Here is a 20,828-nt window from a genome sequence, read left to right as displayed (position 1 = left end):
GACAAATGCACATGAACTTAACCAATTAGAATCATAGAATCACTAGGTTGGAAGGGACCCACGGGGTCATTGAGTCCACTTGCTGTTGTTGCTGCCCCTGTCTGCTGTGGCTAGACAAGAAATGGTACTTGAGTGGGGTTAGAAAATCCTTTCGGAGCTAAAAGGTTGCATTGTAAACATAAGTATAGCTTTTAAAGGAAATGAAGGAAATGAAGACTGTGTAAGCTTGAGATGATCTGTCCCATCTGCAGCTTCTGTGGCAGCTGCATCATGAATAAGCATTTTCAGTATGAATATTTAGAGCTAATTCTAAATATGCATGTCGTTTACCTAAACTTAGTCTAGTTTAGGTGTGTTGTATCCAGTGATCCAGGAAAAGATTTTTCTGGATCCTTACAATCCATTTGGTGAGAAGTCTCCCCTTATTCTCCAGCCTCAATTTGTTCATTGGCAGTTTCTATGTATTTATTTGGATCACCCTCTGGTGTAATTAAAACTTCTCTCTTCCAGAAGCTTACCTACATAAGCTAATTTTGCAGTCTTATCCTCTGATTGCCAAAATGGGTACAACACTTCACCAGAAGAAACAAGACACGCTCCCCTTTTCCTTTTTGTTCCCCTCCTGACTCCACCAGCAGTGGTGAGGGAGGAAAAACTCTTCTTCCCCAGTGGCAAGGGCAGAGATTGTCACCTATTCTCTCCCTGTCATAGGAATGACAGCTGCCTTTCCTCTTTCTTCATGATCAGCAAGCCTTCTTCTCTGCTTCAAAGAGAAGATATTTGTACAAAATGCTGTCTTGGGTCTGTAGGAACATGACCTGTAGGAACAGTGTGTGGCAACTGTGACGTGTCCTATCATTGCATATATATCTGTCTAGTCTGTAGAGTCCACAGTGAAAGAAACCCACCAATTTTCACTTCTTTTTTCTCTCTTTTGGGTGAGCTAGTTCTATTGTACAAGTGCAGAATACAAGGAATAATTCAACAGCATCTAGGAACTGGGGGCTGCATCAAACAGTGGTGATTTTTATTACAGTAACTTACCAAGGGTGAAAATGTAATTATTTCAGTGTAACTTTTTGTTCACTTTTATTAAGAAAATCTGGATGCATGTAGCTCTGAAGAGTGAAAACTGAAACCTCTTTGACTTTTTAATTTCCATGACTTTCTGTAATCATCCGTGAAAGAGCTGTTTACACCTATTCTTAATCACTGCATTGGGAACTTCTTAATTCAAGCATTTGGGGACTAGTATCTCTCTTTTGGACATGTAATGCTTTGTTCCATTACAGTATGATGGTTGCTGGTATTGGTAGGTATCCTTCAGAAATATGTGCATATTAATAATAGGAGGAAATGAGCACTTTGGCAGAAAACAACAGAAATAAGAATAACCTTAAAAAGCATATGCAAACATAGACATTGTTGAAAGGGTATCACCAGCAAGAGGAGTAGGTTCTTAGCGTTCTGTTAACTGAGATGTGTGTGCAGACTAGCAAGCTTTGGGTTATTGGAATGGCAGTATATTTCTTGTCATACTGACACCACAATGGTATTTAAATCACCAAGCCAAATTCTTTCTCTGTTCAACTCCTAGCGACTTCAGCCTCAGATGTGGTTCTGTATCTGTAGATATTCTTCGACAGTCATAAAAGGAATTTTGCATAATCTTTGCTTCAAAGTCGTTGGATGCTCACAAGGAATTTACATTATATTCACAACCTCATCCTACTATTTTTTCTTTAGTGAAAGCAAAATTTTCTCATAGTCCTAATCCAGCAAATCACTTAGTGTGAACTCCATTTAAGCTAAGGAGCCAAAACACTCACTTCAATAATACCTTTTTTTTTTTTTAATAATAATTAAGGGCAGTTTGTAATTGCTGTATTCAGGAGTGCAGTAACCAGGAATAAATGTCTCAGTATGCATAATTTCTTTAAAATACCTTTTTCTTTAAGTATGGTATTCCCATTAAAGGTCCAGCTTTGCTGGTATATCTAGAAATTTCATGTCTGGTATGCAAAGTAGTTATATAGGTTTCATAAGTATGAGGCAAAAATAACTGTTTTAAAAGGAACATTAAGTACAAGGTGACACGTATAAATTACCCTAGAAATGTTAAATAAAAAGAACTTTTTTAAAAATATACAGCATAAAAATTATAGAGGTTAAACCTGTAAGTGCAGTCCTTTTATCATAAGCATTATAAAACCTAAAGAATTCACATGCAGTAAAACCCATTTTCCTTTTTACCTATAATATATTTCTCCTTTATAGCATTTAATTTAGGTATTGGCTAGCCAAGAATGACTTTTCCCAAATAAATCACTTTTCATCCTTTCCCCTATTCATTAATCTTATGTTATTTTAATATACAGGAAATTATTGAGTTCTAGCTTTTTAAATGTGTTTGAAATCCATGCACAGAAAAGTTAATGGTAGTGGTACATGTTTACTGTCTACATGGTGATAACACCAACTCAGTGATTTTTATCTTGACTTTTGCTGACTGGAGTTGATTTCTTATTAAAAGGGCAAAGATATGTCACTTTAACTCAGCAAAAAATCAGTTTCTTATTATAGGCCTACTAAACCTCAGTATTGTAGATGAACTTTTTGTATATTATGATTTTATCTATCAAATAAACCTGCACAAATGTTAAGGATTCATCCAATTTAAACTAACTGGATAAGAGAGATCTGTTTTCTCTGATTACTTGAAAAGTACCTAGTAGTAATAGGATAAGACAGCATAGGTGACTAGCCAATTACTTAGTTTAAGCTATTTACATCAATCCATATGCTATAAATTATGTCTAAACTCTCTTGCACTTCTGGAAAAGTGAATAAGATCATATAAGTTTATTTTGAATACAAGATCAGATATGGTATACTGAGTGACACTTAAAAAGAATGAAACAGTAACTGTAGCTTATTTTCTGAAGCAATCTTGACACTAATGCTAAATTACAGCTTGAAAACATCTAGCATTTTTACCTTTATGAGAAAAGGCTTTTTACATATTTAACATAATTCTAGGGAAAATATACTGGAATTATGTATAAAGATATGTACACTGTAACCAAAGGGCATTTATATTCCCCAGTAGAATACTTACAACAATTTTATTGCCATTTGGTGTCATTTTCTAACAGATATAAAATACAGCCAGTAAACAAACTAGACTTTAGATTTAAGCTGACAGCTGTTCCTTCAGAAGCAATATTCAGATATTTAATCTTAAGAATACTGAATATTTTACAATTGTTTGAGCAAACTACACTTTTAGCATGTGAAGGACTGTGTGTTTTTATATACAGTTCTTGGATCTGATAATGACACTAAAAAACAACCTTAGGATCCTTAGAATAATCTACACATTTGTCGCTTCCATATATTCCCTGGGCAAATCAAGAAATTGCCTCATGTTTTATTCTTAATTCCACAAATTCTTTTTATACATGCAATGTTGCTTTGAATACTAGGCTCTATTTCTTTTTCTGTATGTGCATAAGTCATACAGTCAACCCCAGAGGAGCTTATACGTGTATCTGAACGCAGTTTTTCTTGCTCTAACTTCATTAAGGGAATAAATTGGCCAAGTTTACCACAAAAGCCCCACACACTGCTTTCATAAGTGTCTCACTGCAGTGGCCACTGAAGATTTATGGCTGAGAGAAAGAGGTAGGGTTGCTTTAGCTCAGTGACTGAGGTTGGTACACTACCTAATGACTTCATCATTGTACAGCTTCATCATATCACCAGACCCTTTAGAGGAATCAGGAAACCACTGCCCTTTTCAAACTATAAGCTGGATCAGCCAAGGTGAGAGGATGAGGACTTCTGGGCTGGGAAGAGCCCATGCAAAGGTAATTATTTGGCGTAAATTGACCCATATAAGTTGGCTTAATCAGCGTCATCAGAGAGTAGTGATCAATGGCGCGAAGTCCAGATGGAGATCTGTGACAAGTGATGTCCCTCAGGGATCCGTACTGGGGCAACTGTTGTTTAATATCTTCATCAGTCATATCGACAGCAAGATTGAGTGCACCCCCAGCAAGTTTGCAGATGACACCAAGCTGAGTGGTACAGTTGCCACAGTGGATGGGTGCAATATTATCCAGAGGGACCTGGACAGACTGGAGAAGTGGGCCTGTGAGAACTTCATGAGATTCAACAAGACCAAGTGTAAGGTCCTGCACCTGAGCCAGGGCCATTCCCAGTTTCAATACAAGATGGGGATGATGTGATTGAGAGCAGCCCTGCAGAGAAGGACTTTGGGGTGCTGCTTGATGAGAAGCTTGACATGGGCTGGCAAAGTGTGCTTGCAGCTCAGGCGGCCAACTTTATCCTGGGCTGCATCAAAAGAAGCATGACCAGCAGGTCGAGGGAGGTAATTCTGTCCCTCTACTCTGCTCTTGTGAGACTTCATCTGGAATATTGTGCCCATTTCTGGAATGCCCAACATTGTTGGAACAGCTCCAGAGGTGGGCTACAAAGATGATCAGAGGGCTGGAGCACCTCCCATATGGGGACTGGCTGAGAGAGTTGGGCTTTTTCAGCCTGGAGAAGAGAAGGCTCCGAGGAGATAGTATAGCAACCTTCTAGTACCTGAAAGGGGCTACAGGGAGGGACTTTTTACAAAGACTTGTAGTGATAGGATTGGGGGCAATGGCTGGAGAGGGGCAGATTTATACTAGACATAAGGGAGAATTTCTTCACAGTGAGGGTGGCGAGGCAAGGGCACCGGTTGCCCAGGGAAGCTGTGAATGCCCCATCCCTGGAAGGGCTCAAGGCCAGGTTGGATAGGGCCTTGGGCAGCCTGATCTTGTGGGATGTGTCCCTACCCATGGCAGGGGGGTTGGAACTGGATGATCTTTAAGGTCCCTTCCAACCCAAACTATTCTATGATTCTATGTGTGCACATACTCCTCAGCTGAATAGGTTTTGTCACATGCTGCCCACCTAATTCTGAGATCTCGTCTTGTCCCATTGAAGGCAAGTAATAATTTGCAACAGTATTCAATGGGAAGACAAGTCTCTCAATATGCACCGAGATTCAGTTGGGAATCATACATGATAAAGTCAGTTAAGGGGTGCTCCAATTTGCATAGGTAATCAAATCAGTACAGTCTGCAAACTTACAGATTTTTAGCTGAAGGTCATGGCAGTATTGCTAGTTCCTCTGCAAATAAGAAGCAAACCAGACTGTTTTAAGTTATCTTTACCAGTATATATTTCTCCTTTAATGCTATAATTCAATTAAAAATAATCAGTTTAAGAAACACAATTGTTGCCCAGGCAGTTCTTTCTACCCTACTGAAAAGATGAGAGCAAGAAAAAGAGTTTTCCTGGAGAAATCTTGCATTCATGTGCTTTTTGTTTTAAACTGATCTAGCTCATCTCTCACATGACATGTAAATTCTGTTTTGAAATAGAGCCTCCTATTGGTCCCCGTCTTTATGATGGCTAAAGAAACCCATTTGCTGCAGAAGAAGAGGATGTGCTCACTCCATCTCAGCTGAGGAGAATCTCCATACCTTCTGTTTTGGATTGTTTACTTGTTTGAGTAAAATTAAGCCCTTACTTTTTTTTTCCAGCAAATTGAGATGTAGTAATTGAGGTGTAATAGGCTATGCTGCTGCATTCAGCAAGATTGAAATGCAAGAGGCAGCCTTGAACATGCAGACATTTCTCCCTCTCCATTTTTTTTTCCAAATCCCAGGTTTGATCTACTCTCCACCCCAGAAATTCACAGAGTCTTGGGGAAAAAGATGTATTGCTATCAAGATGCCATGTCTTATTATCTGTGATGGAGGCTGAGGTCTGATGAAAGGTGGAAGAAAGTGATGAGACAATTCCACCTCTCATTCTCAGCAGGACATGTAGGCTTTCAAATAACCAGAAAATGAGAGAAATGTATACAACGTATCATTATGGTCTTGTTCTGTATATCGATATGCGATTTTAAATCATGCTGCTGTCTTTAATATTGGCAGAAAGCACAGGATGAGCAGAAAGGGTTATATAGTGCAATATTTCATAGGCATGGATAGTTACATTTATTCTACCATGGGAGTTTGAGGAGTTAGAGTCGTTTCATTTGGATGTTCAAGGAAAAGATGGGAGCAAGTTCTGCCAGAGTGCATCCATTCAGTCTGAGCCAACACTTATGGGAAATATGTTGCCATATCACTGTAGTTGTGTTGTATAACAAACATCAGTGATGATAAATAAGGGGTACTTTAAAAGTGCTGCTATGTATTGAGACTCTTCCCTTTCAGTTCCAAACCACTTTAAAACACAGATTTGCTGTATTTTCAGTGATTTTCTTTATGACTTTGTGCCGCGAGGGTGCAGCCACTGGTTGCTGTAGAATATATTTTAAACTTTTAAATGCTTATGTAATACTTATTAATCTGTCATGTAATTTTACCTGAATCAGCAGTAAAATCTCTGAAGTCAAAGGATAATTGCCAAAACATTAACATATTTTATCCAAATAAAAAAAAAGAATAACCTTTGAAAAAGTACCTTGCAGCTACACAGACTGACAAAATGCATCAATTATATTTTTGCTCACTTTGTAATTACACTGCAGTAAGTGTACAATGGACTTTAGTACACTGTAAGGTTACTATTAAGTCACTATCAGGAACAATATCTTGGACTTTAATTTAGAACAGAACTCTGCACAACATGCAATCAGGTCTAAAAATCTGACATATCCATAGAAGCGTCAATTTACAGTACACAAGTACATGATAACACCTTGAGTGTAGTGAAGGGTTTCTGCTGTTTTGGTCAGGAATGCTGGGTATGTGAACTATGAAATTTGAAAGACCTTTTGGTATGTGTTGTCCAACACCAATGGAGAGGGCTTTCCAGTGAACTCTAACTATCCCCCTATCCCCTATATCCTCTTTTTTTTTGGATGTAGAAACATAAAATTTAGTGTTCCAGCTTCTAGGGAATTAAAGTTTAATCTCCAGGTATACAGGATAATATTTCCAAATCTTATCATATAATCATAGATAGTTTGGGTTGGATGGGACATTAAAGATCATGCAGTTCCAACCCCTCTGCCATGACCAGAGACATCCCACTAGATCAGGCTGCCGAAGGCCCCATCCAACCTGGCCTTGAACACCTCCAGGGATGGGGCATCCACGGCTTCCCTGGGCAACCTGTGCCAGTGCCTCACCACTCTCATCATGAAGAATTTCTTCCTAATGCCTAGTCTAAATCTTTCCCCCCTCCAATCTAAAGCCACTCCCTCTCATTCTGTCACTACAAGCCCTTGTAAAAAGTCCCTCCCCAGCTTTCTTTTACCTTCAGGTATGGGAAGGTCGCTACAATGTCTCCTTGGAGCCTTCTCTTCTGCAGGCTGAAAAAGTCCAACTCTCTCAGCCTGTCCTCATATGGGAGGAGCTCCAGCCCTCTGATCATCTTTGTAGCCCTCCTTTGGATCCGTTCCAACAGTTCCATAATCTTATCTTGGGGATTCCAGAAACAGACACAATACTCCAGGTGGCATCTCTACAAGAGTAGAGGGACAGAATCACCTCCCTCGACCTGATGGCCACTCTTCTTTTGACGCAGCCCAGGATACAGCTGGCCTTCTGGGCTGCGAGCACATTGCTGACCCATGTTGAACTTCTCATCAATGGGCACCCCAAAGTCCTTTTCTACAGGGCTGCTCTCAATCACATCATCCCTCATCTTGTATTGAAACCATGGATTGCCTCAACCCAGATGTAGGACTTTACAATTGGCCTTGTTGAACCTCACGACGTTCACACAGGCCCACTTCTCCAGCCTGTCCAGGTCCCTCTGGATGACATCCCATCGTTCTGGTGTGAATCTTTTTCTCAATTATTGCAACAGGAAGGATATCGGTATCTCACTGATGCTATAGGCGGTCTTTCGGTTTTCTGTCTTCTTGGCTTTGTATTTTGCAAAAATGTTGCTACGAAGCCCTGCCATGATATTGTATCTTTGCACGACATGGCCTGAAGATTGTTAATGCCACGAGAGCAAATCAATTAGGACAATATAAAACTGGACTATGAATCAGTATAGAAGAATAAAACTAGAAATATAGTATTTTGTTTTCTGTTTAAATGATACCTAGCTAAGAAGAAAGAGTAGCATTGTACAAAGAAACTTGTCTAGGTTGTAGGATGCACAAGATCACTCCAATGTTCAGTCACAGTTTTTCATGTGAAGTGGGGAATATCCCCTATTTTGCCTGTTATCTCCCTGTTCTAAAGGTAACAGCACTTCCCAGCTTCATAGGGTATCAAATCCATAATTACAAGAAAGATTTTAAGATGTTTCTTCAGACAGAACATAAATGTACACAAAAATACAATAGAATTCAGAGATTACTCTCATACACAAACCAGTATTTGTATAACTTATTACAGCTGTGTTAAATGAGGTTGAGAATAGCAAAATTCATTAAAGCATTACAGTACTGCTGGAGCAATCTACTTTTTCCATGCTAGCATGGAAAGTCAGAGCTGAGACTGTTACCTCTCAGTGTCCGAAATTTGATTTCTGTTCCCATGTATCTGAGCAAAATTTCTCTTATATGGGCACTCCAGAAAGTGAAAACAATTGGAGCTAGGGCAGTCTTGTGCAAAATGCCACCCACATGACACAAGTTGAGGATCTGGCATGTGATGTGGTGACTGCTAATGAACTGAGCTCGGTCTGATGCAGTGTCTTGGCTTTATAAACAGTTTCCAGTCCTATAACACATCATCTCCTCCTCATGGTCGTGATTTTCTTCTTTGAAAGTCTATTCTTTATTCACTCAAATCTTCTCCATCTGTCAAGACCATCATAAGAAGAAATTATGAAAAGCAACGGGCGTAAAAATCCCCATTCCACTGTTTTACTAAAGCATTTAGATTCTGAAAAAAATTAGGTGAACTCACATTTCACATGTGTTTAAATTGCTAATCTCACTGCTCTATCTGTATTAGTGAATGCATTTACAGTAACTTTTACTTTATAATATTTTGGCAGAACTGTTAGAAAAATTGTTATAAGCCTAGGAGTGGAACTGAACCATGAAAGCTAAACTGTAAGCTGCGGTAAAGCTGGGTTATTAGTATGACAGAAGAAAATTTCACACACACAAAGCTTCTAAGCTGCAACATTTTAAAAGCAAGAAGAGAGAGGTGGGGAAGTGTAATCAAAGTCATCTATGTTCCCTCTGATATTTCACTGATTGCTGCCATAATAATATGTTGGTCCTATCTGTTCCGTTTTTCAGGCATTTGGTGATATTACTGGAGAAATTCTTTTGTGTAATGAAATGAGCAGAGCCCAGGAGTGCATAAGTGAAATGGACAGTATGCTGCATACATCTTCACATATCAAGCTGAGGGAAAGGAAAAAGAGTACAGCGAGGTGGAAAGGTATTATTTTCAATTTCTCTACCTAGCTGAAAAACAATGTTAATACCTAAGCATAAAATTGTGGGAGAGAGAGAAAAAAACAGATGGTTTGAAAACATGGTTTCTCTTGGACAGACTAGGGTGCAGTCAGTTACGGATGAAATATCACACTTGTGTTTTCTAGTGAGTCTTCATCTTTGGGTAGTTTCATAAGTCTGTAGCAAGAATCCCGAAGGCTGAAGATCTGTCATTCACCCAAACACTGTCACACTTCCCATTCAGAAACTCAGTACAGTAACACAATGCAGAGCAATCTATCTAAAGCAAAGGCCAGCATTTAAAGCATGCTGAGGGCAGGATTAAATTAACTACTTTATACATAATTGTGTGTGTCCAAACATATTGGTCTGACTGTGAAATTCAGTAAACTTCAGTTAAAAGCACCTTCTGTCACTTTAAAATCCACAGTAATCTTGTCTTCTAACAGATAACCCTCTGAAAGTTTACATAAGCATACAAGATATTTTTTTGACAGAAAACTGATAAATTTAGTGTTTGGGCTCTTGTTGCAGTATCCCTGTTGTTAGGGAAGGGAGGTCATTGCTACACTGTCACTCCTGTATTTATATCATATCATTCTTTAATTTTCCTAATCTTCAGAAATCACATCGTCTCTGATAAAAGCTAATTCCTGCAGCAATACATAGTCCACTGAGTTGTTTCCATCCTGATCCATATCCATGGTATAGTGATGACCTCCCAGGATTTACCCTTCTGATGTCCACACCTCTGTGCGTATGGCGTTGTCCTGCAAATGCTCCATTCATAGCTCTTCTGTGGCTTCAACAAGATTTTCAGCGTGGTGAGCTCACTGGATCAGATCACAGATCAGATACTGCAAATATAATTATTTCTTATTATTTGTTTTCTATCCAAATAGTGGGACATTCTTAGATTTCTCAGGTTTGCTTGTTCCTACTTTTTCAAGTTTGCTTGTACCTTCTAGTGGTGGTGGGGAAAATGTTGAAGATTTGTCTTTCAAGTTTCATGACTAAAACATTGACAGTGTTTTCAGTAATTGTTCAAAGCACAACACCACTATAGCTGCAAGGCTGCAAAGATGCCAAGAAGAGAAACAATGATGGCTTCATGCCACCAGTTCAGTAGCCAAGTCCCAACAGGCTGAAAAATTTACAAGATCCCAGAGAAGATCATTTTTCTGGGGCCTTGACTTTGGTCAGACCTGCTTCCCTGGGAGCTACAGCAGCTTAAAGCAACCTGGAAGTTTTCCTTATGCTTACTTACTAGTATTAGAGTCTTGCTTATTAGTTTGAACCCGTTCTGTTTGGCTTTGAATGCATAAGAAATTAAGTCCATGCCCCAAAGGCAAAGACTTCGAGAGACAACAGAAGGAGAAGGTGGGAAGGGGAAGAAAGGCAAGAATGGTGAAGTCATTTGTCCAAGGTCACCAAAGTCAGAGGTAAATGCATAAATAAAAGGCAGAATGCCAGTACTTTCACTCTCGGTCTTCCCTGTAGTAGGATCCTTTTTGTCCTGAAAATACAGATGGAAAAGGTAAAAGTCTTACCTTCCTGCTATTTTGAATCATTCATCTAGAAGACTTGTAGTCAATTAACAGAGTAATCAGGGTCATTTTTCTAATATGTATGCTTTCCTGGTGTCTGTTTGTTCACACTGGTAGGGGAAAACTTTCGTGGATGCATTTACCTTTGCAAGGTCTTTCCCCAGTGTCTTCATCATTGTTGATTAATTTTAACGCTTAGATCTAGGTTCTCATCAATCTGAATAATCATTAAATGACATTAAGTAGTAACACAGAGGTTTAAATATTACTTAAATAAAACAGCTTTTCTTTGGGTTTGCAGGATAATAATTTGATAATACTTCGACTTGCACTTTTTTCTTCTTTTAATTGATTTGCATGCATGTGTGTATGTGTGTATTTATATGTATTTCACCCAGACAGAAATGCTGTTACAAATCTTCTGAATATCTACAAGGAGTGATGTGATTTCTGTGGGATCTATTGCATCAGATATTACTTGGATTAATTCTCTCTCCATAACATGAATAAAATTGTCTTTTAAATGTTTTCTTTGCCTGTTGAGACTCTAAACTCCTGTACACAATATTGAACAAGAAACTAACTGAAGAGAAACCATCAAGTTCCAGAATTTTTTTTATGGACATTTTCCTACCTGAGCAGAGTTGCAGTTCTCACTGATCACTCCAGCATCTGAGGTAATGCTAATTACCCTACAATGAGTGAATGACACAAGCAATGCAGTGGAGGCCACTAGGATTGCTCATCCACATGACCGACCTCTGCTATGAGTTACAGTGATGATCTGTAATCTACTGCAGTTTACAGGTGACAGTACCAAGGAGGCAGCATGCTATATGCAGCATCGTACTTTGTGCATCTTCTTGCCTCCAGTTTTGAATGTGACTGAATGTAATGGTAAAAATTTCTTTGGAAAATACTATATCCTTGGTTTCCCTACACTGAGCTAAGCTATCCCAGACTGGTTCCGTGAGATTTTGACTTCAGTGTTGGTAACCTGCCATTATTTAGTCTGAAGACAAGACTGACTTTAACGTGCAAAGCCACCGCACCTTTAGTTGTGATGGGAATATGCTGACTTTTTAACAAATGTGGATCTGGCTCTGAGGACTTGGTTCATCAGTTTTATTCCTTCAGTTATGTTGATGTGTCTCCAGTGACTTTCATCTGGTCTGGGACGCACAATTCTGCAGCAGTACATATTCTTGAAAGAAGAATTTACAGTATTCTTAAATATTAAGTGAATTTATATTGCATTTTTGCTGACAATGTACAATACTACCTATTAGTTTTTATCATCACATCCTGCGAGTTCCCATGGTTGTTGGTCAATATACACTGGGTGGCCTTGGCTTTGAAATTGTTTTTTGAAGGGCTCTTATCAGCAACATCATCTGTAATGCTCAGTTATAGTTGCATAGTAATTGCCTGTCTATGCAGTGTTCCTTTACAACAATTTTCTTCCACGTAGCTATATATATGTAGTCATTACTGAAAAGTGTAAATAAAGAATCCTTTTAGTGGTGCAGTTTCCCTAGGTACCTACTGTGCTCTTATTATCTAAAACATACTCCCCATCTGTAGTTCTGTTCTATTAAAGGATAAAGACATAAGTATGAATTAAAAATTAAAATGCTTGTTGTAGATTGGAGAGCAAGGTCTATTAGAACATATCTGGCGCAAGGCTCACAGCACAGTAGATAGATTACACTGAGCACCAGTTAAGCAAAGGGATGAAAAATGACTGATTTTAATCATCCAGTTAAATATAGTGCTAAGTGGTATGTGCTAGCATTAAAAGAAAATTACTTAGCACTTCACCAATCACAGCATGAGAGCATTCCATTGGAAGCAGTATTTCCAGTGGTGCTCAATCCTCAGTTTTATTAAATAAATTGGCTGTTAATGCTTAAGGAAGCAGTTGAAGACGTATTGCTATGATAATAAAAAGATTGAAAATGTAAAAATAAAGAGAAGCAGTACCTCATTTTAATGGAATGCCCTAAGAAAACCTCCTTCTCTCTTAACAACAAAACTTCAAAGTGCTAGTAGATCTGTAATATTTGCATCTCCTTTCCTTTAGTCAAGTCTTCCTTTCTTACTAATGAATATGACCTTTCTCTTTTTTTTATCTCTATAATGACATCTTTTTTTCTCATAAATCTGCTGCCATGTCACTGAACATTTTGATGAGCTTTTCTGATTCCCTCTTATATCTCCATGATAGGATATTATTATCCACTAATCTAGAGATGAGGAGCCTGATCCTCAGCACAGGTACTTTTTGATTGCTCAGTTAAAGATGGAGATGTGAAAATTTACACCAGAAGAGGTTTTGACATTGAGGACTATCTTTGTATCATGCAGCAATCTTACTTCCTCCACAATAATGGGCACTGGGAGACACTCAAATCTGCTGTCTGAACATGCAGAAGTTGCAAGAAGACATAAACTTATCTCAGACCAAACCTAAGCCTCCTTCTCCTAAACAGAAGTCACCTGGCAGGAGCTGCACAGCAAACGTATTAGGAATGACACATGCAGGCGATGGCCCAACATTGGAGTCACAGCTGCATCTTCACCAGCAAGATCAAACATTAAAAATACAGAAAATTTCAACTCGGATATCAAAATTACAGGGTTAAGGAAATTATGCATGAAGGCATCTTGAGTCCTTCGTTTTCCCCCAGTTTCATTCTTTGGAGAATCCAATTTTGAGTTTTATTTTATGACTAGTTTAGAAAGACTTTTTTTTTATAAAGAGATAAGTGCAGGTACTAGGGGACAAATTAAGAGGATGAAGACTAAGAATCTCTTGTGAGTATGTAATTGCAGGAGCTCATGTCTCTTCTGGAATTCATTGCAAACATGACAATCAGTTATTTTCTTTGGTCAGGGGAGGAAGGATAAGGGCCAATAAGCTTTAACTTGTTGCAAATACTGTTTATTTCTGGGTTTTTTTTTGAGACAGGGCTAACAACCATATTCAAGGGATAAGTCACGTAGTTCATCTACTTTAGAACAAAGGTTAACTGGAGATGTTTTGAGTTTTCTTCTGGTCCTACATTTTTAGGTATCTGTGACAATGATGAGATCTGCTCAAAACAAGTGCCTATCCCATATGCTTAACGCTTTAGTGAAATCAGTGTAGTCCTATACAGCAGAACTCTTTCCACTATTAGTGTAGAATGATGCTGTTGGACATGAAAGAATATTTGTAAAATCATGGTTTATTTAAAAAAAAAAGTTTTCTTGTGAAAAACTTGTCAATCTTTTGCAATGTATGCTCTAAACCAAGACATGTAAGCAGTGCTTTCTTCTCTTGCTGCAGCATATTTTCATTCACATTTCCCTGTCTCCTTCTACTTAGATAAGCACCTAGAAGTATTTTTTAATTGTTGTACAAGATCTCTATTTGAAGAACTTCTTTAAACCTTAAACCAACACACATTTTCTTTGTACCAATGCAACGTTTTCTTCTCAAAATATTTAAGGATATGATATTTAACCTAGTTTTCAAAATACAGAATTCCATTTTACATTTTCTTGGCTGACAAGTAATGGTTCTGATGCATCTTTTCTGGGTATGCCAATTCTGTCATATACACTAATATGAAATAATGACACAAGGTTGACTTAACTAGAGATAATAGGGCACATTTCTAAAACATTCTGTATGGGAGGTATATGGACAGACCTTGCCACTTATTAATAAAATGGGAGAAGTTCCTCATCTGCGCTACAACATATAACAGTTTCCTACTCCAAAGGCACAGACTCCTTACATAATAAAATATTAAAAATAAAAATGAAAGGAATCCACACAGCATTGTTTCAGGTAAATTTTAGAACTTCACCATGCGATGGAAAACATAACCACGTTGAATTTGGCGCAATAGACAATTACCTTTGCATAGAAAACCAGTGAGTGAATGTGTGTTCGTGTGTGTGCTCATGTGAATGGAACAATAACAGGACAGGTTTCAGTGGCAAATCTCTGTATTTGAAACCTTTTCAGGGGGTTGTCTCTTGTCCATGTTGTTTAAGTCTTTTGAATAAAAAATCAGAATTTGATGGCTTTGTCTTCTGCAAATATTATCTGTGTATATATTAGAGAAACTCTAAACTATCAGAGAACATATGTTACTTTTTTTGTAGAATATTTCAGATTAGAGATGGAAAAGCCTAAAATTTTTGATGATCTCATCACGTTATGTTTTTTCTTTAAAAAGTGGTAGACAGGAATTGGTCATAGCTTCCTATTCCTTCCCTCCTCCCTTTTTTATCATGTTTCTGTTAAGAATTGCTCATATTTTGGGTCAAAAAAATCTACGGACAACTGACATTGGAAAGGTTACCATGTTACATCAACCTATTAACAACACTTAAATGTGTTTTCCCTGTGAATCGATGGCCTTATGCACATGAACCCAGCTTATACAGAATGCAACATTTTACTTATGGTTGGGGCTGTACTTACAAGCTGAGGGCTTCTCTGTGCTACTTTGACAAACAGGGATTTTACAGGGAAAGTTGAAAGACCTGTTACAGGCACAGTTTGTCCAAAAAGAAAATAGTGAGACTAGATTAAGAGCTGTTGCATTCAGGTGTCTGATTTTTAGCCTTCCTCTTCCACCCTTGCTGTTGTTGTGGACACAAGCTCTACATGGAGTGCAGCTGTGTGCTGCCTGAAGAGATCATCTGCAGCTGCATTTTCATGCAGGAGCAGCTCCTGTGGGACCTCTGTTTCACCCATTTCAGGATGAACAGCAAATATCTTCTGGTCCAGCTGCTTAAGCTTTTCAAGGCCATTTTAACCAAAACCAGGTGAGAGAGCATTCGCATGAGCAACTACACTAGCAGTTACCTTTGAGAGAAGGGTGTGAGAACAGGTGTGGATGGTGCTGTTATTGCTTTTTCCAGCACAGCTGTAAATGGAGTGGATTTCTGTTCCGTGTGTGCTTGGCTATCTGTTGAGTCTCAAAGACAGTTAAATGGCTGGGGATGACACAGGGATTTTAATGCTCATTAGGGCTATGAAGATGATTAGAGGGCTGGAGCCCCTCTGCTATGATAACAGGCTGAGAAAGTTGGGGTTGTTCAGCCTGGAGAAGAGAAGGCTCCAAAGAGATCTTATAGCAGCCTTCCTGTATCTGAAAGATGTGTACAAGAAAGCTGGGGAGGGACTTTTTATGAGGGTTTGTAGTGATAGTATGAGAGGAAATGGCTTTAAATTGGGGGGGGGGAAAGATTTAGACTAGATATTAGGAAGAAAGTCTTCATAATGAGGGTAGTGAGTAACTGGCACAGGCTGCCCAGGGAAGTTATGTATGCCCCCTCCCTGGAAATATTCAAGGCCAGGTTGGATGGGACCTTTGGCAGCCTGATCTGGTGGGAGGTGTCCCTGACCGTGGTGAGGGGGGTGGAACTGGATGATCTTTAAGGTCCCTTCCAACCCAAACCCTTCTATGATTCTATGATTTTATTCCAAGACGAAAAAATGCAAGAAGTGTGTGCCAGAGATTGTGCAGGGAAGCAACACCTACATTAGCAGCAGTACAGGACAGTAGGAACAGATCAGTAGTGGAGAAAAGCTGGCGCTGAAGGTCTGGCATCCATGCCACACAAGTTGTAAGAGTTTACTTCGGACTAGTTGTAGTCTGGTCCTATGGGCTTAATGCGTATTAAAAGCCCATTCCAGTTTTACTCCTGGAATAAACTTTCGGTAATAAGTTGGAATATTCTTCCAGCCTAGTTTCATTTAAGAGACCAAGTAGATGTCCCCTGAGACTACCACAGTGTGAAGAAGAAAGCACAGTAATTGGAGACATTGGTAAGATTTCCCCTAAAAGCTCACCTAAGATACTAATGTAGAAATGTCCACAGTTACCCACGTCACCTGGTTTGATATCAGCTGAGAGACAAAATGTCCACATAATCGATCAAAGTTGATGGCTGTCCATGAATGGAACCTTCTCAGCTCTATAGTGGCTTATTCTCTCAACCCTACTAGGGTTGTCAGTGAAGTCATTAAGTAGCTATATGTTTTAAAATTCTTAAATAATTCTACTTAGGTGTTTGCTTTCTCTCTAATATTGTCGTATCCCTGGCGATGTGTGCCCTCTTTCAGCTTTGTCAGGATATAACGGGAAAGCAAAGGGAACATTAGCTCCATGCAGTGTAAGGCTTCATCCACCAGGTGTTTGACAGCCATATTTTAGATAAGACTCTGTGAAAAATGTGCTTTATTTTTTAACAACGTAAACATATTTTCAAAAAGAAAAAAATCAACTTTATTTTATGGGGAATTATTATTATTCTTTCACTGATATACTTTGCTGCTGTTTTCCCTTCATTCTTTTTTTCTGCTCAGAAGGAGAAATTGAGCCCATGCTTAAACTATAGCTTATACACCTTGGGTAGAGGATAGCACTAAAATAGGGCTTGCTAACCAGCTTCAGACTTAACAACACTGAAGAAAGAATGGAAGCTTTTGCATGGCCATTACTCTAAAAACCAAAATAGGCTATTGGTTATGCTTTTGGTTTTCTCTAGTATGCTTGCCAGGCACTCATTTTGTCTGTGTCTAATTATTTGGTGTGGATGGGGAGTCCCATTCACTCTGCAGGCTTCAGCCCTCTGCTGCCCAGTCATCTGGGTCATACGCAGTCCTAGCTGTTACATTTCCGAATAAGATGAAACAAAAAAATGCTGTGAATGATACTGCTTCAAGTGAAGGACCCGATCAGAAGTCTTCTCAAGGCTTCTGATCAGATGGGATTTGAATGGGTGAGGAAAGCAGCCTTATACAAGGTCAGAGCTTCATAAGTGAAGGCTACAGTTTTTTTACAGGCTCTGGTGCTCCTGAAAGGGGAGCGATTTGCCTGGTAATTAGGTCAGGATTGTAATAGTTTGTCTTCCTTTTATGTTGTTATGTGAATAACTCGGATTTCTTTTTTCTTCTCCTCAGACTCAGCAGTACAATTTCAAAATTGACATGGTGCTTATCAGAAGTTAGTAATTGGATAGTGCAACCCATTTGTTTGATAAAGCTGAACTGTTCATTTTTGGTTTCTAAAAGCTAATAGGCATTGTTCCTTCTTTGACATTTGATTTTAATGGCTGTAATGTTGCTCCTGTCTCAACAGTTATATGTCTGGGTGTTTTCCTTGATTCAGTGCTTGCTCTGCAGGCTGCAGGAGATTTTTTTTTAACTCTTTAGCTTCTGGCATCTGTAGTAGTTTCCTCGCTCCTCCAAATGTTGCTCTATGTCATGGATCTGTCAAATGCAAAGTGCTAGGATTCAACAGCGAACTAAAGCTGAAGGTACAAGTGCAGTTTTTCCCAGGTCTGCATTTCTCTAGTTGGTTCAGAAATCACATAACCATAAGAAAAAAATCTTCATTATTGTTTTGCATCTGTGTGATCCTAAGAAAAGTGGAGAGGTGGTGTCAAACTTTGATGGAAAAGGGGTGTGTAACACTCCTCTGACTGTATCATCTGCTGCTGATGAAGTTCTCCAAAGTATCACTCTGGTACTATAGGATTGGCTTATTGCAGGTCTTTTTTCTTTGGCCTTCAAACAAAATCAGTTCATGAACTATGCAACACTGCTTTAAGACTGCTAGTCTTTTTATAAGACTAGCCTAATCTACATATGCCATTGTCTCTGCTTTACAGTGTTTTAATTGGCTACAAGCAGCTTACCATACTGATTGAAAAATCCTTCTGTTGCATTTAGAGCTACAGCTAATTATGATCTTACTCCTCTCCTTGTATTCTTGATTTGTACTTCACATCTCCCTCTCAGAGCTCCCTACTTTTTCTTTCAGCCTGGAGTCTCCCCTACTGGAACTCATTCCCACCCTGGTTTCATAAAACCCCATTCCTAAACCACTGCTCTTAGCAAGATACTGAATAAGATGGACTGTTGTTCTGGGGCTGGATGGCAAATTCTGCTTTCCAAGTAAATACTGCACAGCTCTTGGTAGTATCATTATGTTAGCTAAGGCTGGGTGTTTAGAGACTGTTTCTGTAGCAAAATAGAAAATATAAATTTAAAAAAAATGACCTTAAGTATTTTGTGCAGTTTTATTGGGGTTAAAGAAAGTTCATTAAATTCATTATTTCCTTACAGTTAAATACAGTAGAATCCTTACTGAAAAGGCTGTTAGAAACAACAGTTTTCACTTTTGATAGCTGTAAATATGTAGCAAATTTAATTGAATAACTGATTATTATGGAAAGACTATAAAGAGAAAAATGCTTCAATGAAGTATTATTTTCCAGAAATCTGACTAGTAATTTCTCCTATATTATGATCCAATGATCCAAGAACTTCTAACTCCTGCGAAAAAACCCAACATGTTAAATATTGCAGAATATCCATCTTATTTTTAAGACTGGTACCTCCAATTGCTGTACAATCCTTGCTGCTGATGTAATCAATGGGAAATCTGTTTAAGCAGGAAAGATGTGAAATAGCATGCCACACTGTGTCATGAATAAAGCTGAAAAAATTCTACTTGACACATTGTGTCACAAGCTGGTGGCAGAAATTTTAGGATAGTTCAGGAACTCAAAGAGAGTTCTTCAAAGATCTGGAAAGTGTTGTCATCAATCTCTTTGGAATAAAATGTGTGAATTATTTTTATCATTCTGTGTCTTTAATATCCATATTTCCTTCTTTTGTGCCTTATTTTATGCATTTAATTCAAATGAGAGCAAATGTATTCTCGATGAATGTCATATACATATTATATAATAGAACTATGATTAACTCTATGAATAATTACCAGTTGCAACTAAACAATTCAGATGGATAGTTTCATTAAGTAAACAACATGGGGTCATTATAAGGTTCTGGTTGCTGCCCCCAATGTTAGAAAAAAATATAGTTCTCTGAACCGCCAGTCTGTATTGGTGATAAAATATCCCAAGTAGGCTCACATTAAGCTGGATAATATTCAGGCTGCTTGATTTGTATTGAATATGTGTCTGGTGGCTGAAACCCACTGTAATGAACTAGCCCACAAATCACAGCTTAATGGGAATCTACTTATACATATTGCTTAATTAAAAGTTGTGAGCTTATTAACATGTGTCTTTGGCACTGAGCTTTGGGGATGTAATCTCTGTGCAAATAAGACTAGGTTGTAAAAGTTTTATAGATTGACGATGATATTAAATTCCATACCTTAATAACCCATAATTTTCACAAAGCATGGTTCCTTTTCTGTATTTATTCAAAGCTGTGACAAATTATTTGTTTGCAGTTCTTTACAGTGTAGGACTTCCTGTACTTGTTTTATCTTAGAAAGCTATCAGTGTGCATGTTTCATCTTGTTCTGTTTTTTAGCTAATTCCACTTAGTGCTCATTATTGCTTTCATTTTACTTTAAAAAATAATAGAATAAAGCAATTTCTTGAAAGGCTCTCAAAACACTACTTCTGAATGAGGTACCTCTTCTTTCTCTGCGGAAATATTAAAGTTATTTCACCTTATTTGCACCTCCTCTTAGATATTTTGCAATGAGATGGTGCAACAAGGAAGAAGAAGGGAGAGAATTGGTAAATGGAGATATGGAGATGAGTTTTCAGAGGTTGTTGCAAGCCACATATTCCAGTGTTTTTGATAAATACCACATACACAATAGCTATCCTTTCAGAAGAGAATCATGACTTTTCACATTTCACCCTCTGAATCTCAGATCTGTGAAAGAGCAAAAAAAACCAAAGCTTCATTCTCAGTAGTTTTAATGGTTTCCTCCTCAACCTACCTGCTTGAGGAAAAGACTATTAGCTGTGGATATGCCTCTATCCCTTCATGCCTT

The 20,828-nt window shown here is 38.4% G+C and overlaps 1 protein-coding gene across 1 annotated transcript in view; it reads left to right on the top strand.

Annotated features, from left to right (window-relative positions):
• LOC104062149 (uncharacterized) overlaps positions 1-20,290 on the top strand; it is a 197,042-nt gene extending 176,752 nt beyond the window's left edge. Inside the window, exons 20-21 of the mRNA XM_054057879.1 lie at positions 9,287-9,431; positions 11,540-20,290. Of these exons, the coding sequence (XP_053913854.1) occupies positions 9,287-9,431; positions 11,540-11,655 (261 nt within the window). The 3' untranslated portion in view covers positions 11,656-20,290. The remainder of the gene's footprint in view (positions 1-9,286; positions 9,432-11,539) is intronic.
• Positions 20,291-20,828: the final 538 nt, after the last annotated feature.

Source organism: Cuculus canorus, chromosome 2 (assembly GCF_017976375.1).
Source record: "Cuculus canorus isolate bCucCan1 chromosome 2, bCucCan1.pri, whole genome shotgun sequence".
In the NCBI taxonomy this organism is placed as follows: Eukaryota; Metazoa; Chordata; class Aves; order Cuculiformes; family Cuculidae; genus Cuculus; species Cuculus canorus.
Note: the sequence above shows the minus strand (reverse complement) of the source record. Positions and strands in the feature narration are given on the sequence as shown.